Source organism: Aspergillus foveolatus, assembly GCF_047715535.1.
Source record: "Aspergillus foveolatus strain CBS 279.81 unplaced genomic scaffold BDW70scaffold_20, whole genome shotgun sequence".
Taxonomy (NCBI): Eukaryota; Fungi; Ascomycota; class Eurotiomycetes; order Eurotiales; family Aspergillaceae; genus Aspergillus; species Aspergillus foveolatus.
The window spans coordinates 310,915-338,753 of NW_027396084.1; the positions used below are offsets into that span (position 1 = coordinate 310,915).

The 27,839-nt window shown below is 50.3% G+C and overlaps 8 protein-coding genes across 8 annotated transcripts; 4 read left to right on the plus strand and 4 right to left on the minus strand.

Annotated features, from left to right (window-relative positions):
- Positions 1-303: 303 nt before the first annotated feature.
- Positions 304-3,567, plus strand: BDW70DRAFT_135137 (putative LON domain serine protease). The gene is made up of 3 exons (XM_073736634.1): positions 304-935; positions 997-3,235; positions 3,289-3,567. The coding sequence occupies exons 1-3, from the start codon at positions 461-463 to the stop codon at positions 3,374-3,376; spliced, it is 2,802 nt and encodes a 933-aa protein (XP_073596626.1). The 5' UTR covers positions 304-460; the 3' UTR covers positions 3,377-3,567.
- Positions 3,568-3,572: 5 nt separating this feature from the next.
- BDW70DRAFT_135140 (mitochondrial 54S ribosomal protein uL23m) lies at positions 3,573-4,817 on the minus strand. Its single transcript, XM_073736635.1, has 3 exons — positions 4,546-4,817; positions 4,177-4,467; positions 3,573-4,110 (listed from the first exon to the last, which is right to left on the minus strand). Exons 1-3 carry the CDS (start codon positions 4,632-4,634, stop codon positions 3,870-3,872), a joined length of 621 nt encoding a protein of 206 aa, XP_073596627.1. The 5' UTR covers positions 4,635-4,817; the 3' UTR covers positions 3,573-3,869.
- A 102-nt stretch (positions 4,818-4,919) lies between these two features.
- On the minus strand, positions 4,920-6,435 carry BDW70DRAFT_135142 (protein kinase RIO2). The gene is made up of 3 exons (XM_073736636.1): positions 6,288-6,435; positions 6,061-6,205; positions 4,920-5,998 (listed from the first exon to the last, which is right to left on the minus strand). Exons 1-3 carry the CDS (start codon positions 6,348-6,350, stop codon positions 4,989-4,991), a joined length of 1,218 nt encoding a protein of 405 aa, XP_073596628.1. The 5' UTR covers positions 6,351-6,435; the 3' UTR covers positions 4,920-4,988.
- A 255-nt stretch (positions 6,436-6,690) lies between these two features.
- On the minus strand, positions 6,691-12,172 carry BDW70DRAFT_149843 (armadillo-type protein; the record flags this gene model as incomplete). The annotated part of the gene is made up of 10 exons (XM_073739076.1): positions 6,691-6,723; positions 6,780-9,092; positions 9,151-9,315; positions 9,379-9,443; positions 9,531-9,697; positions 10,218-10,377; positions 10,455-10,530; positions 10,564-11,192; positions 11,255-11,503; positions 11,572-12,172. The coding sequence occupies 10 exons, from the start codon at positions 12,170-12,172 to the stop codon at positions 6,691-6,693; spliced, it is 4,458 nt and encodes a 1,485-aa protein (XP_073596629.1).
- A 489-nt stretch (positions 12,173-12,661) lies between these two features.
- Positions 12,662-15,144, plus strand: BDW70DRAFT_167800 (mismatch repair ATPase MLH1). The gene is made up of 4 exons (XM_073742313.1): positions 12,662-12,854; positions 12,905-13,084; positions 13,132-13,398; positions 13,446-15,144. The coding sequence occupies exons 1-4, from the start codon at positions 12,759-12,761 to the stop codon at positions 15,135-15,137; spliced, it is 2,235 nt and encodes a 744-aa protein (XP_073596630.1). The 5' UTR covers positions 12,662-12,758; the 3' UTR covers positions 15,138-15,144.
- A 61-nt stretch (positions 15,145-15,205) lies between these two features.
- BDW70DRAFT_42891 (phosphoinositide binding protein ATG18) lies at positions 15,206-17,455 on the minus strand. Its single transcript, XM_073743994.1, has 5 exons — positions 16,984-17,455; positions 16,772-16,926; positions 16,542-16,701; positions 15,623-16,496; positions 15,206-15,563 (listed from the first exon to the last, which is right to left on the minus strand). The coding sequence occupies exons 1-5, from the start codon at positions 17,033-17,035 to the stop codon at positions 15,515-15,517; spliced, it is 1,290 nt and encodes a 429-aa protein (XP_073596631.1). The 5' UTR covers positions 17,036-17,455; the 3' UTR covers positions 15,206-15,514.
- A 178-nt stretch (positions 17,456-17,633) lies between these two features.
- On the plus strand, positions 17,634-21,617 carry BDW70DRAFT_42908 (tRNA methyltransferase PPM2). Its single transcript, XM_073743995.1, has 6 exons — positions 17,634-17,761; positions 17,826-18,043; positions 18,109-18,473; positions 18,542-20,304; positions 20,366-20,656; positions 20,729-21,617. The coding sequence occupies exons 1-6, from the start codon at positions 17,651-17,653 to the stop codon at positions 21,185-21,187; spliced, it is 3,207 nt and encodes a 1,068-aa protein (XP_073596632.1). The 5' UTR covers positions 17,634-17,650; the 3' UTR covers positions 21,188-21,617.
- A 1,274-nt stretch (positions 21,618-22,891) lies between these two features.
- pps1 (tyrosine/serine/threonine protein phosphatase PPS1) lies at positions 22,892-26,481 on the plus strand. The gene is made up of 7 exons (XM_073736637.1): positions 22,892-23,057; positions 23,216-23,244; positions 23,347-24,255; positions 24,314-25,333; positions 25,385-25,505; positions 25,553-25,609; positions 25,664-26,481. Exons 3-7 carry the CDS (start codon positions 23,508-23,510, stop codon positions 25,785-25,787), a joined length of 2,070 nt encoding a protein of 689 aa, XP_073596633.1. The 5' UTR covers positions 22,892-23,057; positions 23,216-23,244; positions 23,347-23,507; the 3' UTR covers positions 25,788-26,481.
- Positions 26,482-27,839: the final 1,358 nt, after the last annotated feature.

A 27,839-nucleotide genomic window follows, 5' to 3' on the forward strand; every position in this document is an offset into this window, starting at 1 on the left:
GATACATCCCCAATACGCGGAGAATCCGAGGTCGGAGGAATTAGGCCGCAGACGAACGCTTCATTCATTCCTTTTCATCTGAGCGGAAAAGCTGGATATATCATTATATTAAAATATAAGGGTTGATTGAAAACGCGGTTTCTGACTGGATTGTTATTTTTCTCCCACCCAGGCCTGCTAATACCAGGACATGTTATGCGGAGACATCCTGACGTAACAGCGAACCTCGGCTTCGGAATCACCTTATCTTCAGATCATCACAATATTGCCCCAGAATCCCCGACGGACTCATCCACTGAGTTCTGGAACCTCGCGCTATCAAGCTTAAAAAAGGCGGCGCCCCCGCCTTCAACCCCGGCTTCCTAACCGTCTACACCTTCGAATTTCAACCTCAACTATCGTCATTTATTCTAATACACTCGGCAACCGATTTACACCGTACAGGGCAGCCTAGCCATTCATGATGGGCACCAACGGGGGAAGACCAACGAAACTGTCATTGGTACCGCTGCCCAAGGGCTCTGTTTTACTACCCGGTGCGACCTTGCGAATCCCAGTCTCAAATCGCCCAGATCTTGCCAATCTGCTCTCGTCACTGCTGGACCGGACGAATGCCATCAGGCGAGATGCGAACTCGATAACGTTCGGTTGCGTTCCTCTCTGCTCGCCTTACTTGAGCAAGGATGGTCAACACGTCATTGATAATGGTACCGTCGACGAAGATAAGAAGGAAGAGTTTGAATCTCTTGAGGCCGGTCAGGCGAGAAAAGAGGACCTTTATCGATACGGTACTCTCGGTAAAGTCATCGGAGTTCAACGTCGCGCCTACTCGGAACCGCATCTATTAGTTCAAGGCGTCCAACGCCTTACAGTTCGACGTGTGCTGAGGGAGCGGCCGTTCTTTGAAGCGGAATGTATTCTGCATGATGAAAAGGGTTAGTTATTGAGGATTTCCGTCTGATCATCCCGGGAACTAACATCGAATGGAATATATAGAAACACCTCTTAACGACCGAGAAACCGCCGAACTATTTCAGCAATTAAGACAGCTTTCGCGAGAACTCCTTACATTACTAAGATATACCTCGTTGATACCGAACACAGGAGGACCCCGCTTGTCACCTTTGATTGCCCGGAAATTCGAGTTGATTATAACCAAGTCTGATTTGGCGCAGGCTGGAAGGCTTGCAGATGTCATGGCCGATATTGCCGAGTCTGGTCTTGAGGATAAGCTTCGTGTTCTTGCAGCCTTTGACGTTAAAACTAGGTTGGAAAGAGTGGTCGATATCTTGAACAAGCAGAACCAAATAATCCGCGGAAGTGTCAAATTCACCACTATCTCCACAGATAGCATCCCGCCTGGATCAGTGCTCGACATTAGCCAGATCGACCCTCGAATCCGTGACTTATTATCAAGACGGGGTATTCCAGGTGCTTCAGGGACTCCTCCACCCGGACTTGGGGGACGGAATAACGAGGCAGATGAAAAGGAATCGAACGAACTTGACGAGTTGCAACAGAGGCTGAAAGATGCTCAGCTCAGCCCAGAGGCTCAGAAAGTTGCGGATAAGGAGATGCGACGACTGCGGAAGATGATGCCTGTGAACCAGGAATACGGAGTAATCCGGACATATCTTGAGAACATAGCGGATATTCCGTGGACCAAGGTGACCGAAGATAAACTTGGCCCGGAGACCCTGAAAGCAGCGCGAAAACAATTAGATGACGACCATTACGGGTTGGAAAAGATCAAGAAACGGCTGCTCGAGTATCTTGCAGTTTTGAGGTTGAAGCAGTCGACAAACGAGGGTCTGGAGCAGCAAATCACCACTCTAACGAAAGAATTAGACAACTCTGGAGGTGATATAGAGAAGGACATACCGTCTCTCCCCGAGTCGGATCGCGCTGCGATCGAGTCAAAGCTGAATGCCCTGACATCTAGGCGAACAGTCGACAAATCACCCATTCTGTTGCTTGTTGGACCACCGGGTACCGGAAAGACTAGTCTAGCCAGATCTGTTGCTACTGCTCTGGGCCGCAAATTCCATAGAATCTCCCTTGGTGGTGTTAGAGACGAGGCTGAAATTCGGGGTCATCGGAGAACATACGTGGCCGCCATGCCTGGCGTAATCGTCAATGGTCTTAAGAAGGTCGGCGTTGCGAACCCTGTGTTCTTGCTCGACGAGATCGATAAGATTGGCGGCCCTAATTTCCAGGGAGACCCATCTGCAGCAATGCTGGAAGTTTTGGACCCCGAGCAGAACCATACCTTTGTTGATCATTATATCAACATTCCCATTGACCTGAGCAAGGTCCTGTTTATAGCGACAGCCAACTCCCTGGACACCATTCCTGCCCCTCTCCTAGACCGAATGGAGACAATCCAGCTGTCCGGGTACACAACTGTTGAAAAGAGACACATTGCCAAGAGACACCTTCTTCCGAAGCAAATCCGGGCGAACGGGCTTTCAGATGGCCAAGTTATTTTGTCGGACGATGTTATTGACAAGACCACCACCTCATACACCAGAGAATCCGGGGTCCGCAATCTCGAACGAGAACTTGGTTCGATCTGCCGTTACAAGGCCGTTCAGTATGCGGATGCCACTGACAGTGCTAAGCTTGAGTCGTACAACCCCGTTGTTACAGTCGATGACTTGGAAGAAATCCTTGGTATCGAGCGCTTCGACGAGGAAATTGCCGAGAAGCACGGCCGCCCGGGCGTCGTAACCGGCCTAGTTGCATACTCAACCGGCGGCCAAGGAAGCATTCTTTTCATCGAAGTCGCAGACATGCCAGGAAGCGGTCGCGTCCAACTCACCGGAAAACTTGGAGATGTCCTCAAGGAAAGTGTCGAAGTCGCCCTTACCTGGGTAAAAGCTCACTCCTTCGAGCTTGGCTTAACATCCGACCCTAATGAGGACATTATGAAGAACCGCAGTTTGCATGTGCATTGCCCGTCGGGTGCCATTCCCAAGGATGGCCCGTCTGCCGGCCTCGCACACACCATCGGCTTGATTTCTCTGTTCTCTGGTAAAGCTGTACCCCCGAAGCTTGCAATGACCGGTGAAGTCTCTCTTCGTGGGCGCGTAATGCCTGTTGGCGGTATCAAGGAGAAACTCATCGGTGCACTACGAGCCGGCGTAACTACTGTGCTTCTACCGCATCAGAATCGGAAAGATGTCAAGGATGTCCCGGAAGAAGTGAGCAATGGTCTCGAAATTATTTATGTTAAGTATGTTCTTGTACCCCTCCTTCGCTCTAAAGTTACTAACATGAACTGCTTAGGCACATATGGGAAGCAATCCGACAGGTCTGGCCTGATGCTCACTGGCCCGGCCAGCACCATATGGACTTCGTTGAAAGCCGTTTGTAATCTGTGCCTATTTTCGCCATGTCTCTTTGTGTTCTTGTGCTCGTTCCTTAGCCCTTGCCATGATGTTCAGCCTTGAATTTTTTTTATCGCTTCTTATCTTGCTTCCCCGCCTGCACAGCTCCGCTCTATGATTATCATATATACATAGGATTGTCTATATCATAACAATATAAATTACAATTTATTCATTGTCTCCGAAAGACGTGGGTGCCCATGGCCTTGTGACAGATTGTAGGATAAATTCTGGTTATATGATCATCCACAAGCTAATGTCAAGGACTCATATGGATCCCAAATTTGAACATTTATGAAACAATAGTATAATACAATCACGACAAGGCAGGTAATACAACGTGAGAAATACAATGTGAAGGCTCTATTTATCCACAGGAAGCCGGGTCCGATAACCCATCCATTCTATCCTCACAAACCAAGATGGTATCCGGAAACCTCGCAAGAGTCAGCCATACATCGCTCATGCCGAATATAGATCCTATGAACTCCCCTCAACAGACCCTTTTCCCGCCGCTCCTGGCAAAACCGGCCGATCATAATTCAAACCGAGAGCCTGCCACGTCGGCCTCCATGTCTTCCTGCCTGAGAGTATTTCCTTCGCAGCTTCCTCATATGCCTCGCGCATTTCCGTGTTCGGCTTCATAGGCGCATCGGGCTTCTGCGCCTCCTGGATCTTATCCTGGTACTTCTTCGCTTTGAAGAACTGGTCCTTTTCCCACCTGCTAGCTGTTAGCACCGAACCTTGGCCAATTCATATGGAGAAGGGACATGGCGAAGGGACATACTTCTCCATATCTTCAGGCGCGTCCGGCCAGACAAACGGCTCCTTCATTTCAACAGTCATTCTCTTTCGCGACCGGGGACGCCGTAGCTTTCCGTAACCGTATCGACCCATTGATCGGAGCCGTGTGACCTTTTGTTGCTCGACGTAGCTGCGTATGCTGAGGACGCCGACGCCGTACAGGCGCTGCAGGTAGTCGCGCATGTCGAGCTTGTTGAAGGTCAAGGGAACGTAGAAGGAGGCATAGCGGGGCGGGAGAAAAGGTGTTCGAACGAGGGCGACTGTGAAGTTTGGACTATAGTATTTTTGCAGTTTAGTAAGAAGAGCCACAATAGCTTGCAATAAGGCTTGATTTGGGTCTAAGAGGACGTACAGGTATACCTGCTTGCGCTGGGAAAGTGGTGCGCTGGGGCCAACCCAGTCGGCGGGCTTCTTGGGGAATTTGGACCACTTGCGGACCATTTCGGTGACTCGGTCCGGATTGATAACTTGAGGTTGAAGGGGTTATTGGGGGTTTGTTGGTTTTCTGTTAAGATGGAGCAAGTTGGCGGTCTTTTCGAAGTTGCGGAACTTTTGCAGATTAGAATTGCGTGGTTGGCCGCTTCGCGTGCCAGAGCCGGTGTATCCTCTGGAGTAATTTGTCTGTCATTCTAATACAATCTTACACTGGGATTCATAAGTATAACTTATTATTATTCTATAATGACGGAAAAGAAGTCTATATTTCTTATTCATGACAGTCATTAGGTTCAAATCACGTTATGTTGGCCCTCAGCCCATCAACTCTTAGTTAATCAGCGTAGGCATCTGGCGTATTCACGACACATGCAACTGTTCGAGTTTCTGAGAACTCTCTTCGAGAGCATGATTTGAGTGTTCGTCTTTTGTATCTGTCTCGCTCTGATCTGCAGTGTCATCCTCTGAGCCTGAACCATCTTCATTCTCGCTCTCGGCACCTTCGTTATCAGCTTCCCCATTGTCCCCATCAACGCCAACTTCTTTCATATACTTTTCAAGCTCGCGCGCCATTTTCCTTGAGAAACCCGAAGCCTCAACTTCAACGTCAAGCCGTTTGCCTGGATTTTTCTTTAACTGCTTCTTGGCATCAGCGAAGAAAGGGCCCGGTACATCACTGACGAAGTGGAATTTTCGCTGAAAGTAGCGTTTGATACAGTTCACGTCGCGGTCAAAGTACATTTCGGCGTTTTGATGGTCGACTGATACCATTTGTGGGAAATCAATGATCACTGGGGTCAATTTGAGGTTTTCGTCGTCATCTTCTCCTTCACGTCCTTTCCCCTTTGCTTCCGGATCCACTTCCTCCTTGATGAGAATGTTAAACTCGTTGAAGTCACCATGAATCAGGCCATAGCGGGCCAATTGCATGATTGTATCCATTAACTCGGAGTAAAGGAGGGCTGGGTTTGGGACCTTCGAAATCTGTCGGAGTGGAAAGGCATCGATCAAACTCATTACAATCGTGTGTCTGTTCTGCGCGATCGGCTCCGGTACCGAGAAGCCGTTCTCCCGTAGCGCTTTCATGAAGGCGAACTCCTTGATCGCAGCCAGGCGCGACATATACATCCATGATCCTGTGCTCCGGTTCCGCAGGTAGTCTCGGTTGGTCTTTACAGTTCGGAACGAGATACGACCGAGTCGATGGATCTTCAGAATCCGTTGTGTCCCTTCATGGTTGGCAACGACTATAATGTCCGATTCCTTTCCGACACCAATCTGGTTACCGACGGAGTAAATGCACTTTTGTTTCTGGTGGGCGTTGAGGGCCAGGTAATCGAGTCCGCCATAGGTAAGTCGGTAACCATCATCTAGCCGAAGAAACATGTATGTCAGAGAAGGACGATGCAGAAAACGGGAAGTAAATACGTACACTTGGCGTTCTTCACCTTCGCGATGAGGTTGGTCTTTGCCAGGTTCGAGATGGCACGGTTGACGCCGCTACCGCCTCGTAGACCGGAGATCTGTGCGATCAAGGGAGTCGGTACAACTTCATGGTTCTTGCTACCTTGTTCGACCTGAGAAGCGTTGCCGTCAGTTGCTAGATTTGCAAATATCCCCCGCTGAGACAATGCGGGGAAACGGAATGTGAAGACATACTGCTGCGAGCACACGGAAATCTTCCGAGGTAAGATAGCGGATCGCCTTCGGGTCAAGCTTCATTTTCAGGTTCTCCTAGTTAATTAAGATGGTTATCTGGGCCAAATGGCGGGTCTGTGAGCGCAAGTTCTTGTTGCGGCTACGATGCTACGGAAAATTGGGATTTCTTATCGCACGTGCCCTTACCCTAAAAAGGATGATCTTATCTCCGGCCAGGCACAGCTGGGAATTGCCAATCAATGTATCATGTACAAGGACGCTGGAACGGCAGACATGCTCCATCGAGGAATCAGTTGTCTACTATGCTTTGGACTTTTGTGAATTCATTAGACCTAAGCTGTAAAGGAACGCCAGATATTGCGTTCGGTCTATCTCACTAGATACCATTCAGGAACACCGTCGCTCAGGCGGAGCTTTCTTCCTCCCAGTGAGGGTTCTGTGAGTGTGTTAGAAATGTTCGTACACAATACAGAGAAAGCTGCGACGACTTACCTTACGCAAGATAACCAAACCCTCCAATGTGCTACTGAGAGGAATATATTTCTCATCCTCCAGCTCTGCTCGCTCACCGTAGGAAAGCAGCACTGGAGTGCTCTGTGTCTGCCAACCAGTAATCGTCTTTGGCCTTCCAGCCTGTCCAACAACATCAACAGCCTGTCCGACGCGGACGTTGACCGGAAGCGGCTGAAGGTCCTCGTCAAGCGTGACAAGGAAGCGCGGGTACATGGCTGTGATGAGGAAGTACAGAAGGTAATGGTGCTCAGCAAGGATGAACTGCTTCGCATCGATCAACGACACGAGCACAGTGAGCAAGCCAGCAGCCGATACTCGGCTCAGCACCTGGCGGTCGGTGTGGAATGGGTTTAGTGTCATAGTGCCCTTGCCCATGTGCAGTAGGCCCTGAGCAATGCGCACCATGAATAAGGAGTTCTGGTCGCGGTGGTAGTAGCTGGCCAGTTGCCTCAATAGTTGCGCCAAACGCGAGTTCTTCGTACCGGCACCACAGAGACCCATCGCGAAAATGGCATTAATGGCAACATCATTATCATTGTCGTGACTGTACCTCGATAAAGTGTCGTACACCTTCATCTGAGGGTTACTTGGGCTGATAAGACCCATAGCAAGAGGGACCGCCTTTCGAATGTTGCTAGCGCCGTAGTGCATGAGATGGCCGAACTGTCGAAGAATCATATCCTGACCGACATCTTCTCCCATTGCAATCAACGACAGACCTAGCACGGCGTAAGATTGCACAAGCTCTTCACCCTGCTTCTCATCACTTTCCTCAATGACATCGTTGCATATGTGGAGAAGCTCCTGCAGCTTCAGAACGGTGCCGGTACCTGCCCAAGCACAGACGGAGGCGAGGACGGAGGTAGGCTTCGCCATAGGATGATCGACAGCCTTGAGGATGTCGAGGATCACATCAACTTCTTCCTGGCGACCGAAGTACAAAAGCGCTAGACCAAGAGCCATGAAGCGAGTCCATTTATCCTTAAGCTGCTTCTGGCGTTCCTCGTCCATGAGGGTGGTAGCGATTGCCTCGCTGACTTGGTGATTCGATGAACCAACAAAGACAAGACCAAGTGAGACAGCCGCCATTGCGGAGAGTTGCATATCGAGAGATACATCCTCCACGATAGGCAGTAAAGCGTCAAGAATTTCCTGCTTGTTGGACCCGGCATACGCTAAACCAAGACCCATGATTGTGGCGACTCTCATGGGAATATTCTTTGCCTCCAAGTTCTCGTTGTCACATAGAAGGGCCAACGCGGGGTCAGAATCAAGGCGCACGCCTGAGTTGAGTATTCCAATAGACAATAAAGCACCCGCCTTGATCTGATCCTCGGAGGCGTACGTGTACTTATCAATTTTGTCCAAACCAGTGTCGACATCTCGGTGCAGGAGCATACCCATTGAGGCGGTGGTAGACAACATGCCATCATCCTTTGTCTTCCAAACCCAAGAACCCTTGTCACCTTCGACAATCATCATCTCATCGTTGCCGAAACCGGCATTTGCGAATGCGTTGACAAAGGCACTTGCAAGATTATGTCTGGCAGAGTCGACATTGGTGAGGCCTGCTCCTCGGCTGCTTTCTAAGTGGGTTTTGTAAATGTCTTCCGGCATAATTGGGTCGAGGATGTTCAGTTCCTTCCCAAGCGACTTGAAATGCTTTGGGATTGAGGTGTTGTTCAAGCACTCCATGAAAGTCTCGTCCTGCTCGTCATCGCCCAAGTCATCGAGCCATATTTGTTGCCTAGACACTAGGAAGGCCATCTGTTTCTTGAGCGACCGATCCGACGTCGCTTCAAGGTCACTCTTGATGAGGTCAACATCGTTTAGGCGGATAGCGAGCACAATAGCTTTCGTGAGCTCCTTGTAACGAACGTAGATTTCGTGTGCCGTCCGGAGGAACTGGTGATCCTCGGGGTAGGTAAGGAGGGGTACCATGCTGACCATGTACAAGCAAACCCTTGAATATGTGTTCTCATCCACGAACTGAGGGATCTCCTCTATAATTTCAAGCTCGCTCATAAGATCAACGGCATCGGCTTCTGCATTGTGTCTAAGGAAATATGGAACGAGCGAAACCGCGAGTTTGATCAGATCGTCTACTTCCTTTTCGTCGTTCACTCTGTTCTGATATTCCTGGCCGATTTCCAACGCCAAGTGCCTGACGTATTCGTGGCCCCAGGAACCGAGGTCGTCCGATTTGGTGAGGAGTCGGTATTTGAGCGTTTCGAGTTTCTCTTCGTCCCCGTACGTCATTCCGAGGACAGAAAGCATATCCGCCAATGAATCCTGAAAATGAGGCAAAACATCAGTTTTCGGTCTTGTGTATTATTCGTCTTGAACCCACCTTTGTCGCGCCGGCGGACCACTTGTCATAGAGCGCCGCTAGATCATCATAGTGTGGTCGTAGGAATTTCAGAGGCTTAGGAACTGCAGTCATTGACGAGGTAGAAGTTTTGATAAAATTCTTGATGGCGTCCAAAGCGGGCCCGTAAAGCGAGGTATCCGGTTCCTGCGATGCGGCAGATCGGTCAGCGTTGGCAAAGTGAACAGCAGGCCATCTCTGCCATCATACCTGTAACCTTTCAACAAGCATCTCGAGTTCACTCTTCAGCTGTTGATCCTCTTCACTGAGCTCCTCTGCAGAAAAACATAGTTAGATAAACGTCACAGCTGATGATGGGAACCGATTCATGCTTCCATCACGACAAAAGAGGTGCTGCTTACCTTCCTGCGGCTCATCGTCCTTCTTCTTCCCGTTGCCTTGTGTCTTCTCCTCAGGCTTCTCTTTACTCCCTCCAAGATCCTTGACATCATCAACCTTGCCCTTGCCCTTGTCGGCCGGAGCTGACCGCTCGCCTTCCTTCGCCATGTTCGAACGACTATCTGAAGACCTGCGGAGTGATGTGGAATAAGTGGATAGTGAGGTGAGAAGAGCAGGATAAGATGGCAGAGCGGGATGTAGGGAGATGAGGATTTCTCTGTACAATCAGTGGTGTGGTAGAGAATGATTCATAAGCTTGTTGATAGGAGCAGAGAGCTCTGCCTCGTCGCCGCTCGCTCGGTCGTTGCGCCAGTGGAGCTTCGTCCTTATGTAAGCCCGCCAAGAAAGCCCCGAATTGACGTCACGTGCCTCTCAACATTCACATGCGCTTACAAAGTATACAATTTGGTCTCTGCATATTATCTGAAGATGCAGGTAATGAATATAGTCGAGAAACCCATATATGCTATAGGCATTGTGCATTGTTACAGTCTAATCCATTCATGGCTCATTATATGCAAAACAAGTCCCCTGTAACCCTGTCTACCTCCGAGCCCTGACAGCCTCCAAAATGTACTCTGAATTGCCTTTGGTACTGTTCTGTCTCTCAATTAAGAACATAATCAGAGATCCTCTCGCCGCGATGGGACAGTATAGGTAAAAGGGTGATGTCAGGCAGCCCTTGTGTGAACGTGCCGAGCAGAGGCATCAAGGTTGAAGCTTTGCTTAGAGGTCTCTCTGTAGAGGTGGATGCACGGAGCGCTTCGGAATTGGGAGCTGCTGCAGCTTCATTAAAAGTCTCCTCTGGGACTGAAACAGTTCGCTGTGAAAAGTCGCGAGAGAAAACTGCCCATCATTATAGAATGCAGGATATAGCAAATAATAACCCTTTGCACGAATCAGCTCAAGCAGGTATTTCATAAATGCAGGATAAAACACTGGAATAAACGTTTCGTCCGTTTTCTCCACGGTCGATCGAGTCTCAGCATCAGCCACAGATGCTAGCCGATGCCCAAGAAAAGAATGTAGCTCAAGCCACTTATCTCCAAAGTATAACACAGCGTTACTATTAGGCGCTTGCCATAAAAACATAGGCAATGCGCCAGGTGCGCTGTTAGAAGAGGAATGAGTATCTTTAATGTCTGGTTGTTTGAACGGATCAATGTTGGTAAGACGCGACGATGGAAGTTCAAGCGAAATCCCCATCAGTTTGGCAGGTAGCACTTTAGCCCTGGCTAAATATTTGTAGTATAACATGTTATATATCAAGTAGTGGAAGAAAGACGGTGCGAGTTCGACGCTCGGAGAGAGCACAAGAACATGAGACAACGTCGGGTCCCTGGGATAAAAGGCCTCGACTGCACGTAATGAGGCCTCATGAGAGCTCATCTGGTGTGACTGGATCCTCCGGCGAATGGTGATTTTGCTGGACATTCCAGAAGGCCACTTCATTTTCTCGAGGAATCGTAGAAGTTCAGGGTCGACATGAGAAGGAAGTTCAATAGTCAGGCCTGGGCTGAATCCAAGAAAATCTGCCCGGGCGAGGGATTTGATTAATCTGATGACCGACCCAGCAGACTCCGGCGCTGTGTAAATGAGGAACTCGACGTTGATGTCATCCCACTCTATTGTATCCAGAGCTATCAGCAGAGAGTTCAGATTACAAATTTAGGAGCGCGGCGCGTACTCTGAAGAGCATGGCTGTCAAGAGCAGCCATCCACATCAGGTCTCTTGCTGCTCGAGGAAGGGCGATTGTCGGCATTCCATGGTCCTTAGCAGTTCGCATAGCTCGCAAGAAGAATTGGTCCTCGAAGGTCTCCCCTTGGGTAATCAGGACCTGGGGTCGAAGATACGCCCGTATGTACGGCAATACCGCAGCAACAGCTTGCTCCATGCGACTATCTGTAGACCAACGAGCGTAGTCAACACAGGCATCTGTTTTTAGAGTTGACGTATTAACATCGGCGGGCCCAACCACGTGCATCGAAGGAGAGAGCTCTTACCATGCCAATTGAGCGGGCAGATCTCCCTATTCAGGCCGTTGACCCGTTGGATTCCCTCGATGGAGACATCGTCTCTTCCAATTAGTACAAAGTGTACCGCGGCTTTCTTCTGAAGAGCCATGCGACACGCGAGGGGCAACAGGTCTGACACACTCCCCAAGCTTGCGGCCGCGAATACTGTTGCGCTGGGAGGGCTCTTCCCGCCATTGTCTGAGAAGAGCTTCAGCGTACTTGCCAAGTTGTAAAATTGCAATTTCCCCTCGTAGTATAGTCCGTCCTTCTCGTTGGTGTCAAACTTGACGCGTGGCGGAGGTTCAGGCTGAGTTAATCCTGGCGGGACAGGCACATCAGGCATAATATGCTGCGCTGATAGCGAGTTGGATATCAGCCGATCCCTAGCAGGAGGAATATCTGTCGACATGTTCTTGAAGAATATATAAAATAGATATAATATCACGGGAATAAGAAGGACTCTCCGTCGTCGAGGAGGTTTCCATAGTTTTGGGTGCCATCGCTGGTCGGAATGGTTCTTCGGCCGGTGGTCGTCGTCTTTCTTTCCAAGCTCTTCATCGGCTAGGAAGAGCCGTTTGGAGGATGGCATGGCATAGACATATGAAGCACGGCTCCGCCGGAGCTCCAAGATAGCAGAGCAGCATTGATCACGAGGATGCAATAATTACACTGACGACCCCAGAGAGAGGAGTCTTAGTCTTGGTGTTGATCCTGGGGCTGGGCCGGGACTCTGGAGATATCTCTCCACATTACGGTATGGTAATTAGGCCCGCTTGAGCACGCTACAATTCAAGCATAAAACGAGGTTCCGAGGGATCAGAACAACCTGTACTCCATAGCTGACCAGAGAGCGCAATTATTCTATAGAGCAACTTATATACCATGCGACGAGTGGAATAGAGACATAGACACATTTCTATCGGTAGGTACTCGTGGCTTTGTCTCACTCGATATAACGACAGCTTCACCTAGTACTTCTCGGCATAACGTTTCTCCGACCTCCGACAGTTGTACTCTTAAGGCTTCAATAGCAGAGCGTCTTGGCATTTTGGAAGGATGAACCCATCTCGTCAAAATCCTATTGTTATTTGATGCCAATGCGCTACCTCCTTACTAGGTCGGCAAATGTAGCATTATAGGTGGTTATTCAGCCAATATAAATTGCATCCCTTGAGATGGAGCCTGGGATGGACATCGACGTCCCCGAGGCTCGGGGCACGAAACGGCCCATCGATGATACTGAGGGTCCTCGTAAACCCAAAAAGATCAGAGTAAGCTATTACCATCCGTCTCTGTGCAAGCCAACTAAAGATTGAAACAGGCGTTAGACCCAGATGTCGTGAACAAAATTGCGGCAGGGGAAATCATCGTTGCCCCTATGCATGCACTTAAAGAGTTGATAGAGAACGCAGTTGATGCCGGATCGACTTCGATTGAGATTCTCGTGAAGGAAGGGGGTCTCAAACTGCTTCAAATTACAGATAATGGTCACGGGATTGAAGTATTATTGTCTAGTCTGGTAATGATACACCTGCTAATATCTCCTAGCGCGATGACCTTCCCATTCTCTGCGAGAGGTTCACTACTTCGAAGCTAAAGGAATTTGAGGACCTTTCGTCAATAGCCACATACGGGTTTCGTGGCGAGGCTCTGGCCAGTATCAGCCACATCGCCCATCTCACTGTCACCACGAAGACGGCTGACTCAAGCTGTGCTTGGAGAGCTCATTATGCCGATGGAAAACTGGTCCCTCCCAAACCAGGGCAGAGCGCAGCTCCTAAAGCCACTGCGGGTCGTGGAGGGACGCAGATCACAGTTAGTCAATGACCATATCAAGGTGAAGGCGTTTCTAACTCTATCAGGTCGAAGATTTGTTCTATAATGTGCCTACCAGACGCAGAGCCTTTCGTTCAGCCAGCGAAGAGTACGCCAAGATCCTTGACGTAGTCGGCCGCTACGCTGTACATTGCTCTGGTGTTGCTTTTTCATGCCGTAAGCATGGTGACGCTGGCGTCAGCATCTCTACGGCAGTTGCTCTCAACACCATTGACCGAATCCGCCAAATCCACGGAAGTGCAGTGGCCAACGAGCTGGTCGAGTTCAGCGTCAAGGACGAAAAGCTAGGCTTCACGTCATCCGGACTCGTCACAAATGCAAACTACCATGTCAAACGAACCACCATCCTCCTTTTCATAAATCACCGCTCGGTTGAGTCCACGGCTATTAAGCGAGCCGTCGAGCAGACTTACGCCAGCTTCCTACCTAAAGGCGGCCACCCCTTTGTCTACATTGATATCGAGATTGAGCCACACCGGCTAGACGTAAACGTGCATCCCACGAAACGAGAGGTCAACTTCCTCAACGAAGATGAAATCATCGACATCATCTGCGCCGAAATCAGATCCAAGCTCTCCCAAGTCGACTCCAGCCGGACATTCCTAACCCAGACACTCCTGCCCTCCATCCAGACCGCCGGACGGTCAAACCAAGCCCAAGACGCCGATGCAGCCCCAAAAACACCCGCCCCGACCAGAAAGCCGTACGAAAACAGCCTCGTCCGCACAGACTCCCGTGTCCGGAAAATAACGTCCATGCTTTCCCCTGCAACCAGTCAACCCCCATCCACAACGCTCAACCCAGAAGGCCAACTGGAAAATACTCAAACCGTTCTTGACGACGGACTCACCTACACAACAACCGACCGCGAACCGATCAAAATAGCCCTAACATCCGTAAAAAACCTCCGTGCGGCTGTGCGGTCCTCGATGCACCAGTCCCTCACCGAAACCATTGCCTCACACACATATGTCGGCCTCGTCGACATAAACCGCCGCATCGCAGCCGTGCAAGCCGGCGTCAAACTCTACCTTATTGACTACGGCATGTTCTGCGCCGAGTTCTTCTACCAGCTTGGTCTCACGGATTTCGGCAACTTTGGGACGATCCAGCTAGAGCCGCCGCCTAAAATAATAGATCTGCTACGTATAGCAGCGGAGTCCGAGCTGCAGCAAGCTAGCGAAGATTATGAAGATAAAAGAGAGATATTTTCGACCGCCCCAGAGCTCGTAGCGAAAACGCTCATTGATAGGAGGGAAATGCTCTCCGAGTATTTCTCTATCCAGATCTCAGACGACGGATACCTGCTTACCATCCCCCTATTGCTGAAGGGCTATGTCCCTTGCCTAGGTAAGCTACCGCGGTTTCTGCTTCGTCTCGGTCCGTACGTCGACTGGAAAAGCGAGGAAGAATGTTTCCGCACGTTTCTGGCTGAGCTTGCGGCATTTTATACACCCGAGCAGCTGCCTAGATTGCCGCCATCAGAAGAATTGGGAGCTGAGTCTGGAGCTTCACAGGGGCACTCGGACGCTGGTGACGCGGATGCCGATGCAGAGAATGAGTTCGTTGGCAAGCGCAGAGTGCAGCTAGCGAACGCGTTAGAACATGTGATTTTCCCGGCGTTGAGGGCGCGATTGGTTGCTACGACGAGGCTATTGAAAGGTGCTGTGGAGGTAGCGGACCTGAAGGGTTTGTATCGGGTGTTTGAACGATGCTAAATCTAAGCCAAATCTGACATGACTACTCGTGTTTGGAGATATTCATGTACAGTAGCTCCTACAACGAAGTCCAGAAAAAGAATGAGATATTATCTCGCAAAAGATATCAGTGAAATAGAGGGATAATCTTGATTGATGCTGAATCAAAGACGAAGCCAAGTCAATTGACAGCCACGACACACCGCAACGACTAACGCCAAGGGGGATATGCCAGAGTATATAAGTACGTACGAAACAATAAAATAGTCAACGCTGTCGAATGTACATATAGCCGTGTTAAGGCCAGAGCAGGGAATTCAATATGCAAGGTATAGCGGAGAGACGAAGAGAACAAGAGCCATAATATCAAAATCATCAATGGACCACCAAGGAACAAATCAGTAGTCAGCGACTGAGTATCCCAGTCTGTCATTGGATTCGAGGACCCTGCAGGAACAAGCGTCAGTATACGGATCGGATGGGACGAATTTCGGTTGGATACTCACGAGTATTGTTTCGTCAACGTCCCCTCGCCACCCTTGGATAGATCAATACTGAAGACATAGAAGTTGCCGTCACTAGTGACAACCATGACCTGGGGTGTGTTGCTGCTCATCGCGACAACACTCCGTAGCGGACCCGTGTTCGCATTTGGACCCTGACCCTGGTTGGGCTTGGGAATCTTGATCCAAGCGAAATCACGCGCTGGTTCCCACATCTCGCTGACGCCTTTGGGTAGGTATCCGCCAACCTTCGCTGCAAATGCGCCGCCGACGTTTTGTGATGTGCGGCGGAGCATACCCATTAGCGTCCCATTGTGCTTTCGGGCCGCTAGATCTGAGGAACCGTTATCCTCCTCCTTGCCCTCCCTTTCCGGGGACTGGCTAAGCGAGCTCAAACTCCGTCGTCGTCCGGTAGATAAGGTGTTCGCTGAAGAGGTTTCTTGAAGCTGGGATGGCTGCGACAGCTTGAAGAGATGGATGGTCTCGGTGGAGGAAGAGACGCAGAGGAGGGTCGATGTGGTGTTAAAGGACATGCTGAAGATTCTTGATGGTATTGAGCCGCGTCGGAACTGGTATAGCTTGTGGCCGTCTGGGACGGAGAAGACTCGAATAATAGTTCCCTTGTCTGAAGCGGTTGCGATCAGGGTGCCGTCACTGTTAAGCGTGATACATGCCAACGGCGACCGATGTGCCTCGATCACGTTGATGGCTTCTAATTTCAAGGTGTCAAAGATGAGAACCTCGCCAGTTGTCGGGGATACATGTGTGTTGCCAGGCGGAGCATGAGCGGGCGGATTGAAAGAAGAAGGAGCCGCCTTTTGGGGGAGAGGGTAGGCAAGATAGCAGTTTTCCGAAGATGGTGACAGCGCGCATAGTGCTGTTGATGTTAGACTAGGCTCGTTCAACTGCGCAGAGACCTTACCATTGGGGTTCGGTGATGTCTCGATCGTATATAGTAACTTCATAGTTTGAATGTCATAGAGGTAAATCTGATCCTCAAGGACAATGACAAGCCGTTTTCGATTCAGTTTCACGGCGAGTACAGTCGTTGGGAAAGTCAACTCGCATATTGTAGATTGTCGCTATAGTCATGATACAGTCAACCTTCCGCGTAGGCCGAGGAAGAGCTACAAGCATAATGATTCTACGCACCTTAGTATTTGTGATCTGGAGACGACGAGGTGAGAGGATGAGGGCCACAAGAGAGGTCGAGAAGAGCATTTCGATGATGGCGATATTGCCATCTTTGGTCTCATAACTTTTCGCGAAGGGATCAGTGGTGAATATACGAAATCCCTTGGAGGTCGCTAGCGGGTGTCAAGCGGGGTTTCATCACGAGTACAAGCCATACGAGAATGTCTTACCTACAGCCAGGTAGCTATAGTCCTGGTTGAACGTCACAAAATTCATCGTCATCTTGCCGGTGACTCGATTAACCCAGTCGCTGCCTTTTTCTTGTTCTTTTCTTCTTCCTCTTTTTAGATAGTTGCGGTCTACAGGTGCTCTCCTTTGTTTTGTAGCGAGGTCGTTTTTATTTAAAAGCGAAAAGATAAACAGAGAAGAAGAAGAGCGACAGCGGCACTGACATGGGATGCGGCATCAGAGATTCAGCGGGCACCTTTGGGACCAGTTTCAGCCTAGATAGAGTGGAGGGGTTCGGCTGCACCCATCACAGGGTCCAAGAACGGTACAGTCAGTAGGGTCGCTCAGTTCAGTTGTCGCCACGCATCCCGTCCCTGGTGCTTGTGACTCGCTGTTCTGTCGCGTCGCGCGGTTTTTTGTGACTCGTTTATATATGTTATGCAGGGTTGTGAACGAAAAGAGCCCTGTATGGAGGAGAGGCGGAACTCTAGCAGAATCGTGACCGCAGAGGATCTGAAAGATCGCCGCGCTGTTTCCACCGCGGCATCGCGCTAAGCGCGGCTACAGTATGGTAAGCGGCAGAAAGGACGCTCAGACCAGCTTAGATTTTTAGATGCCCTCTTAATCTAAATATCCCACTCACCCCACCATCAACTACCGGACCTCACCATGAGTCCTCCAGAACAGCCCGCTAAGGCAATGGCCCCCTCAAAGCCAAAGCAGGCTGCGAAATTGGCCGTTCCGACAAAGGAGGAGAAATCGGCGGATTTGGTCATGGCAGTGAGTACCGCCGCCTAAACTGATCGATACTCTGTTCGTTGGTGATTTAGTCTAACGTTACCAGACAAACAACAGCAGTATAGTATCTAAACGCAGCGTCGAAATGTTATACTACCCAGAACCCCATTTCTTCTGTCACTTCGTCAAAAAGCCGCAGAGACGGGCTCCGTTAATAAACCGCGGATACTGGCTTCGGATGCACGCTATGGAGGAGTCTGTCCGGCGCTTCATGCGAGAATCCTCAGATAAACCCAAATTTGTCCTTAACCTAGGATGTGGATTGTGAGTGTTGGCGTAGAGGAACCGCATCCGGAGGGCCGTATACTAAGACACCTTTTGACTCGTAGTGATCCTCTCCCGTTTATCCTTCTCAGTGCGGATCGGTCCTTGTGTAGTCAGACAACATTCGTGGATATCGATTATGAGAAACTTATGCTCAATAAGAAGGCGGCGCTTCGGGAAGCAGGCGCTCTTACGCAGATCCTGGAGGATCTAGAGTTTGGCCCGGATGAGAGTGCTGTGCAGATACGCAGCGGGCAGTACGTTGCTGTGGGGTGTGATCTCAAGAACCTGGATAAACTAGACACTGTGCTTAGAACGGAGGTTCTCCCTGCGGAGTGCGCCGTCCTCTTCCTCGCTGAAGTGTCGCTCACGTACATGGACATCAAGTCAGCCAACGCGGTCGTCAGCTGGGCCTCTAAACTAAGTAATGGTGCGAAACCATCTACCCTTTCCCTGCGATCCCCCCTCCCACCAGTATTAAGCTAATCACTTGTTCAGATGCCCAGTTCTGCATCCTAGAGCAATTCTTCCCAGACGGCCCCAGCCACCCGTTCGCGGCGACGATGATGGAACACTTCGGCAAACTAGGAGCGCCCCTACATTCCATCCACCAGTTCCCATCCCTGTCCGACCAGGAACGCCGGTTCACAGAGGCCGGGTGGACGCATGCTCATGCACGCAGCCTCTGGGACCTCTGGTCAGACGACGAGTTCGTACCTGCCGTCCTGAGGACCTCGTTGGATTCGATCGAGTCATTCGATGAGTGGGAGGAGTTTGCGCTTTTTGCGTCGCACTATTTCCTCTTGCATGCTTCCGCGAGACCACGGACGAAGGAATCAAGGTGCGCTGCCGCCGCAGCTGATGTAGGTCCCAGCCGCCAGGCAGTTAGTAGGTCGAATGAGTTCAGGCTCATCCCGAATACTTCTTTACCGACTGGTCAGCGGAGATTTAGTGCCTTGGTTCCTGGAGGCCAAGGGGTCATTGGTATTCATTCAGGATGGGGTCGGCAGACACGAGTCGCTGATACTGATGTATACAAGACGTGGAAGGATAGCGTCGGCTCTCATGCCCATTTCCCTCCACCGAGTGATATACCTGCACGTCTATGCCACACCGTAACTACTTTCAGCGATAACGGCGACTGCCTACTTGTCGGAGGACGGACGTCCCCCGCTTCCGCGCTTCAGGATACCTGGGTCCGCAAGAACAATGTGTGGCAAGCAGGTTCCAGCCTCCCCGTTGCTCGGTTCCGACACTGTGCGACGAGAGTCACACTTGGTTCTGATCGTAGCAGCGGCAGCGTGCTTATCTACGGCGGAAAGACCAGCTATGGTACAACACTTGATACCTGGTTGCTGTGGAATGATAATGGAGAGGGATGGAACACAGTTACTGTTCGGACCAAGGACGACGCACTCGCACCAAGGCCTCGGTTTGGGGCATGCTTGGCTAGTATAGATAGCACGAGCGGTTTGCTATTTGGTGGTATTGGGGCCGATGGCACGATTCTAGAGGATTTCTGGACTTGGAAATTATACAAAGAAGCTGATGGGTCCTTGTGTGCGGAGCTGACAAACCAAACTGGGAGTCTCAGGAGATCATCAATGGGTTTTGACATTCTCCCACGCTTTGGGGCTACGGTAACCGCCACGGCGCGAGGGTTGGTTGTATCTGGTGGTATCATCCCCCGGCGGGTTGTTCCATTCAACGGCGAGATTCTCCTCCTCGACTCGGCGACACTGCTTGATTGCATCAAGAATGGCTTACCCATAACCACTCCGATTCTATCTATAATTGGTCTTGACCCTGGCTTTACCGGACCACGGCCATTACTGGTCGGACACGTCTCTCACGCGATTAGCACTGACCAGGTCCTCCTTCTAGGCGGCGGCGCTGTCTGCTTTTCCTTCGGGACATTTTGGACAGGAGGGACCTGGATGCTATGTCCAGTAGGCGAGCGTGCCGATAATGATTGGGCACTGATCTGTGAGAACGTGGAAAGGCCTACGAAGGTGAAAGCGGCCGCTCAGATACCAGCAAAGACGAAAAAGCAGAAAGCGAGCAAGAAGCATAAACCGGAGAAGTATAAATCCACAACCAAAGTGACGCCTATCCGCCGTGTCACAGTTGAATCCGCAGACGAGTTCCAGCAGATCCTAGAAGATGCCCAGCCTGTCATCATTGAGGGTGCAGATATCGGGCCTTGCACTGAGCTTTGGACGAAGGAGTACCTCGTTAATACGGTTGGGAGTAATCGCAAGGTGGGACCTTTACTTGCACAAGTCCCTTGAAGTGATAGTTAACCGATGCTGTTCAACACAGGTAATCGTCCATGCCGCTGAAACCGAGACAATGAGCTTCCGGACCAAGAACTTCAAGTATGAAAGCAAGTCATTCGGAGCGTTCATGGATGAGGTCCACGCCGGCGGCCGACAGTACTTGCGCAGCATCTCCGAAACGCAGCCTGCCAAATTACCCGCCAATCTAGCTGCGGATTTTCCCAGTTTGAGCAGTGACTTTCGGCTGCCGGAGGCACTAAAGACGGTTGTCGAGAATGCCCATAGCTCGCCGTTGCGGATCTCGGGGCCGGTTACGCTTTGGTTGCATTATGACGTAAGTCCGCATTCACCATACTTGGTACTTCTGAGACAGGTCGATAGAGTACTAACACAGGCTCTGATTTAGGTGATGGCAAACGTCCTCTGCCAGATTCAAGGAGAGAAGCGACTAATCCTTTACCCGCCAAGCGACGTGCCGCACCTTGATGTTCCGGCTGGCGCGTCAAGTTCTAATATCAACGTATTCCAGAACCGCGCGGATGGAGCGATAGCTTTAATACCGCACACATCGCCTCACGAGGCGCGTCTCAAGCGTGGTGATATTCTCTTCATCCCTCCATTGTGGCTGCATACGGCCGCCCCAACAGGGGGGGTGAGCGTGGCGGTTAACGTCTTCTTTCGTAACCTGTCGCAGGGGTATGCGCTTGGACGGGATGTCTACGGAAACCGCGATGTGCAGGCTTATGAGAAGGGCAGGAAAGACCTCGAGAAGTTGGTAAAGTCGTTTGGCGGCCTGCCGCCGGATATGGCTCGGTTCTATCTATTGCGGCTTGCGGATGAATTGCAGGAAATGGCTGAACAGTAAAAGGTCATTGTCTTCGCTCACATCTCCATTCGTGGACTGCGTACCGGATGATCATGGTCCAGGTCGTGCTTTTTGACAGCGGGCTTAATTATAAGCCCTAGGCTGCTGGGGCGAAAAGTATCAGTACCTCTTAAGACTGCGCCGCGGTCGGGTGTCCAGCGCCGCACGAGTACCGCCTTGGCTTATGCAGGCAAGCAACTGCATTATGCTGTGAAACCGGGACAGCGCAAACATTGTTTGACAAGGTACCAATAGGAAGTAAGCGAAAGCGGTTAGAAGAGGGGAGGATTCTGAACCGACATCATTGTCCACAGGTCGGGCGGTCGCCAACACAACAAGGGCGATACGTCATCAGCCTTGAAAGGACGAGCGGGGATGGGCTGGAACTAGAGGAGCCGATGTCTGACTTGATCTATCCCGCGATAGCTTAAATGCCAATAAAAACAGAGATGTCCGATCTAGGCTGGCGCGGGAGGCAACGCAGCTCTGTGGATGCAGGTTACCAGGACAACTGGATGAATTTGCGCCCTTGATTTCGTCGCATTGCTCAATACTGCCGCTGGGAACACCCTGTACTACCCGGTCAAGGGTGCTATTGGATAAATTCGCCTTGGAGAGTCATCTGGACTAACCCCTTACAAACGGCGAACGTCAGGATTTCTGCCGAGGGATTTTTGAGTTCGAGTTTCAAGCCCAAGACTTCAGGCGGCCCATGTCAACTTCCCCGGAAGAATAGCTATTAGGGCTAAAAGCCTCGCCCCAGTATGATGCCACGATTAAATAAAAACCGCGCTTGAGAACGCAAGCGGAGCAGGGTAATCTGTCTCTTTAGTGGCCACCCAGGCCAAAGGGTAGGCGCATGACTGTAGGGCAACCATGGAATCAACCGATGTGCGCCAACGATATCAACGAGTCGCCAGTAATCGCAGCTGATTCAGAAAGCTGGAACGTCTATTTGTGGGAAGTCCTGCGTCAAGGCAATATTTTCGGAAAGAATGGAGATCTCGCTAGCTAATAGACTGATTCCTGAAAAGCCCCCCCTGGTCATTGTGTACGCTGCAAGTTGACAGTTTGGTGGCCCAGCCAGAGCCACGACCAGACTGGAGCTACGTCCAGACCGAGACACTGACTCTCTTTACGACCCTATTGGTGAGAACAAGGTCGTGCTTGGCTATTGGCGTCAAGACTTCCCGGGTTGATTGTCATGGTGGTGTGGAACAACAACATGGAGATATACTGCGCATCCGAAAGCGCGCAAGATGAGAAATATAGAAGACCTATAGAGTGTTAGAATTGCACTTTCTAGGTGACGGAAGGGTTGGTTGCCTCGGCTAAGTGGCGTTTGTGTAGAGATGATGTGATTGTACATGAATAAATGGCCGCTTTGCCGGATTCTGTGAGCTCAGTGTGGTACAAAGACGGAAACCAAGCACGAGGACGAGGACGGCAATGCAGATGGAAGATCAAAATCGGAGAGCTTTCTGATATTTGAAGCTCGTGGAAGGATGGGGACGGATCAAAGCGAGATCTTGGAAGCTGTAGGCTAGAGAGTGTGTGCGAGTATAGTACAGCAGGCGAGCGGAGCCACTAGCCTGGAGTAGCCTCCAAGTAATCGCACTAGCGGGCTACCCCTCCCCACCCCCGTACGGAGTACTCTCTTTAAGTTCTTATTTCTCTGCCTCGCTCTCACGCAAAAGACCAGCCTCTACTGCTATAATACGAGCTCCTGATCTGTACATATCTTCGCTATCGACTGTTCGTCATTTCTCTTCTACTCTCTGTCTTATCTGCCAATTGCGACTGGTTCCACTTGTAATCTGTCGCTGGAAACTGTTATCACTGTGGGGGTTGGGTTTTCCACTATCTCTGGGTGGGTACATCCAGTTTCCACTGCTCTCTGCCAGTCTGCCTTCTCATCATCAAGTTCGCAACATCATCTCCCCCGCAACCTTTCCTATAGCCTTTGTTAGCCTCCAAAAGCGACCGTCGCGTTCGTCTTTGCTATGCTGATGCGCATCTTTGGCATAGACTGTTTGATATTGGAGCCTCTTCTATGAGTGAGTGATCACGCCTCTCCACTGCCTACACGTGCTCGACCGTACGATGCCCAACTCATTCGCGCGATCCCACCACCACTAACACACGATGTTTCATCAAAGGCATTTTCTAGAACATCGCAAGGCGCTATCGCGAGACTCGAATTATGCGGCCTTGACTTTACATTCAAATTTTGTACCTGCCAGAACTCGATAACCTCGGCCTTGACATCTTGACATCTGTATCAGCCCAGCTACCCGACGCAAACACACGCTTGCCGGTCATGGCAACCGTTGTGGTGCAGCAACCGCTACGCCACACCACTCCTCCGCCTGGAACTGTCGCTTCGGCTTTGAGCCTCAATAGGACCTCTTCTCCTGTGCCGAATAAACATATACCCGTGTGTCCTACCGGGTCGTCGCCCGTTTCTTCACGAACTAGCTCGCCTGCTCCGGAGGAAGATGTCGTCCTCCCGACGTCTTCGCCTCTTCACCCCCCCGATGCTTTCCCCAAGATATCAGAGTCGCCCCTTTTATACTCGCTAGAAATTGAGATACTGGTGGCTGCTGTCGATCACTGTTCTTCGCAGCCGCTGCCAGATCCAAATCTGATGTTCCCTTGGCTGCATGGACTGCATCCTGAGAACCACCTGCAGGTCGGGTTCTTCACCAACCGGCGGCGTTCTCTCCGCCGAACACCGAAATGTTGGAGAAGCCTTACAATCGTCAAAGTAGGCGGCGATTTATCGACATCGAGGCTGAAAGGTGCCATTACTCCTGACGCGATCCTCGCTCCGTCAGGATTGGAATTCCTCGCCGCTGACCCTCGGGAAGGGTTCTCTGTGCGCAATTTCCAGATCCAAACAGCAAAGGTGGCTCCGCTCTCCGATATTGTTGTTTACGGCGAGGATGGCGTGACCGCGAAGCAGCTTCTCGAAGTCGCAAGCAGGATCGCAACTGCACAGCATCACTGGAGACTCAAGCATGACCATGAGCAGACCTTGCCGTCATATAATACATTTGTTGTCTCCTGTGAGCTTCCATATGCCGTATCAAATGTGTCGCGAACCGAGAACTGAACGAATACTAGGTCCATTTTCGGATATCGAACGCAGAGCTCCTAATCTGGTAGCTGTTAACTCTAGCGGCCAACTCACTAACCAGGTTGTGGATCTTTGTGAGTCTACTGAATGCTTTGCGAGAATTCGGTCTAACAAACGTCTAGTCCAGTTAGAACGATTGGAGATGTGTACCATGTCGCGGGCGACTGAGTTTGCACACAACGTTTGGCAAGGTCCTACTCCGGATTATCTCCTACAAGCCGGTGCCTCCGGTACCCCCTCTGCTGACGCATTTGACGTGATGATTGACGCGAATGATCTTGCTGGGATCCCGGGCCCTCGCTACTTAGCGAACCTCGCTAAGCGTCTTGCGAAAGAGCCGCAACGAATGGAGTTTCCCTCCTCCGGCTCCCTACTGACTCCATCCGGAGAGAGTAGAGACCTTGATGACTTGATTAATACACTTCGGTGGATCTACTATCTCGCGAACCCTGAGGTTGTAGAAACGGATGCTGAGGGGGACGTATCCATGGATGTCCCTCCCAGGAAGACACGGAGGATCCTAATCCATTGTCCAGATGGGTATACCGAAAGCTCCTTACTAGTTATCGCCTACACTATGTTTGCCGAAGGCATTCCTGCGAGCGAAGCTTGGCTTAGGCTTCACAGGGAAAAGAAGCGGAATTTTTTCGCCTACCCTTCCGACGTCGCATATCTAAAGAATGTTCAAGAGCGGATACTTCAAGAAAGCCCCGCGAATCCTCCAAGATACCGCGTTCCAGATCCGCAATGGTTCAAATACTGCGACGGGTCTTTGCCAAGTCGAATCTTGCCATATATGTACCTCGGAAATCTATCACATGCCAATAACCCGGAAATGCTCTGGGAGCTTGGTATCAGGCGTGTTCTTAGCATCGGTGAAGCTGTAACGTGGAGTGACTCGGACATCGCAAGAATGGGTGCTGAAAATCTGATGCACATTACCAAAGTGCAGGACAATGGCATTGATCCTTTGACTCAGGAGTTTGACCGTTGTCTCGAGTTCATCCGTAAGTTGGCTTGTCACGTTAAATGATCTCCTCCATTAACATGTGGTTCAGGTAAAGGAAAGTCGGACGGAGCGGCCACCCTGGTTCACTGCCGAGTGGGTGTCTCACGCTCAGCAACAATATGTATCGCGGAGGTCATGGCGTCCCTCAATTTATCTTTTCCACGGGCATAGTAGGTTAAGCTCTAACGTTTCTTGTACGTTGCTAACCTCGATCCAGTTGTTACGTCCGTGCAAGAAGACTCAATGTTATTATTCAACCACACCTACGATTTGTGTAAGCAGCAGTACTACATTGGAAAGCATTCATCAGGCCTAACAACATCGACAGATACGAGTTGCTAAAGTGGGAAGAACTTCAACAAAAGAAAAACAAACAGCCAATTAAGAGAGAACTTGAATGGGCAACTGTAGCTCGCGAGATCGCCCTCATGAATAAGCCTTACTCGAGATAAGTAGAACATCGGAGTTGCAACGGCCTTCTCACTCCTGGGACTACTACACGAGACAACACCGATATACCATCAGAAGCGAATAAATAACGACACTCCATCGATGCATCGATAACAAGAATGATCAGACGAACTAACGAGCCATTTTTCTTTTCTTTTTTTTTTTTTTACCTCCGTTCTTTCCTGATACGATCTGACCGGACTGGACCTGTCTTTGATTTTGGCGCTAGACGGATTTGATTTGACTTGATTTATATGGATATGCTTGCGTCCTTTCTGTGACATGACACAACTACTTCTCATTTCTTTCTTCTTATGAAATTCAATCTACTTCATGAACATGACATGCCGCTTTATTTGAGGGGCTCATTTGTCTTGTTCCCTTAAAATCTCAACGTCCAGAACGAATCTCCGTGGCTGCAGTCTTGGAGAGCACCATTCTCGGCTTCCTGGAAGTAGATACCTGCTTGATCTACGCTTTTACGCTTCTATCGGCTTGATGTTTGCGTGCCCTGCCAATAATTGTTATCTTGGCAGTTGAACCGTCAGCTCCTTGCTCTGCGACGGCTGGATCAACCGCAGCTGCTGTATGGTCAACTGACAATAAGAGGATAGTACAGCGCGCTGTTAAGTGGAATGTACGATGAGAAGCTCAGGACGCGTGAATATGACAGTAGGATGGAGGACTGGATTAGACATGGCATTGCAGTTCAGATATTCTTCAGGCTGTCTTCTCCAGCAACCTATACGAATCATGGTAAGTGGAGAAAGGAGTGGGTGGGGAAACTTGCGGGAATGGCGTGCCATCTATGGGTAACCCTAACTCCATCCATATCAGAGTCGCCATTCTACAGACAACTCACATCCCCGCTCAACCCTACTCATAACTGACTCTGGTTTCAGGTAGCACCTTCAATCCAAGGGACTGTGGAAATTATGGGCAAAAGAGAACCAGAAAATAATAGTACCAGGAAGGGACTGCTGCAGTGCCCGGAAGAACTCTCCATTGCTGGTCAATCATTCACACGCAGACAAGCAACAGGAAATTCTTACTGCGTGCGGGATCATCAGATGAGAGTCAAGCTTCTGAATGATAGAAGCTTCAAAGCTGAGAGATTTACAATGCATCAAAAAGCTCCTACATTGTCAGAAGCCGACCATCTAGATGGTCAAGGGCAGTTCCCACAGCAAATACTGGTACTGTTGAAGCTTTCGAACCGATCAGATATGTGGTTCTTCAACTAAATTGGTCAGAATATAGTAAAGATCACTTCGAAAATAGGAATCCTCATCTCGATCTCGAGCAGCAAGCGAAATGTCAGAAGCTCTGCCCGACTCTAGCTTCGCGTGGTTGCCAGGCCAAGTCCAGCAACTCACCATCTATCAGCAAACAATACGTATTGAGAAACTTGTACGGAATACTTCCAATATCAAAAAAGTGCCTCGCCTCCCAGTATCTCTGCCCGTATATCCACCTAATCCCAGTTGCAGGGTTCAAACGTTCGACCAGATTTTACGACTCGGCAGGTTTCGTCTTTCATAGATGTAGTACATTTGGTAGAGCAATATCTGCGATCTCAGACTGCTCGCCCTGATTCGAAACCTCGGTCGAGGTTTAGGAAAGTCTTATAGTCCATTCCTGAGGACACCATCGCAGATTGGCTCTTCCTGTGCCTGCTCGCCTTTACCACCTACCTTGGCAACTAAAGTAAGTACCTGCGCTCTGAACTCCGTTCGCAAACTGGTGAGAGTTCAATGAACCATTCCTCTCGAAAGGGATCTCAACAGACAGCCGGGACCGAAGGCTTGCCAACGCAACAGCCTACTATACATCGAACCTGGAAGTTATGTAACAAATGCCGAGGGTTTGGGCAAAGGATACAAGATTTCTCCAGCTTTGTATATCACAGGCCATGAGTGCCCGTCCGTCTACCACGCTGACATATACGGACAGTCAGCCACAACGTTGACTCCGCGCAGTCAAAGCTCGGATGCTACAGCTAGCTGAAGCATTCATCGATGATAATGCAAAAATATTCTTCAGCACAATAGTCA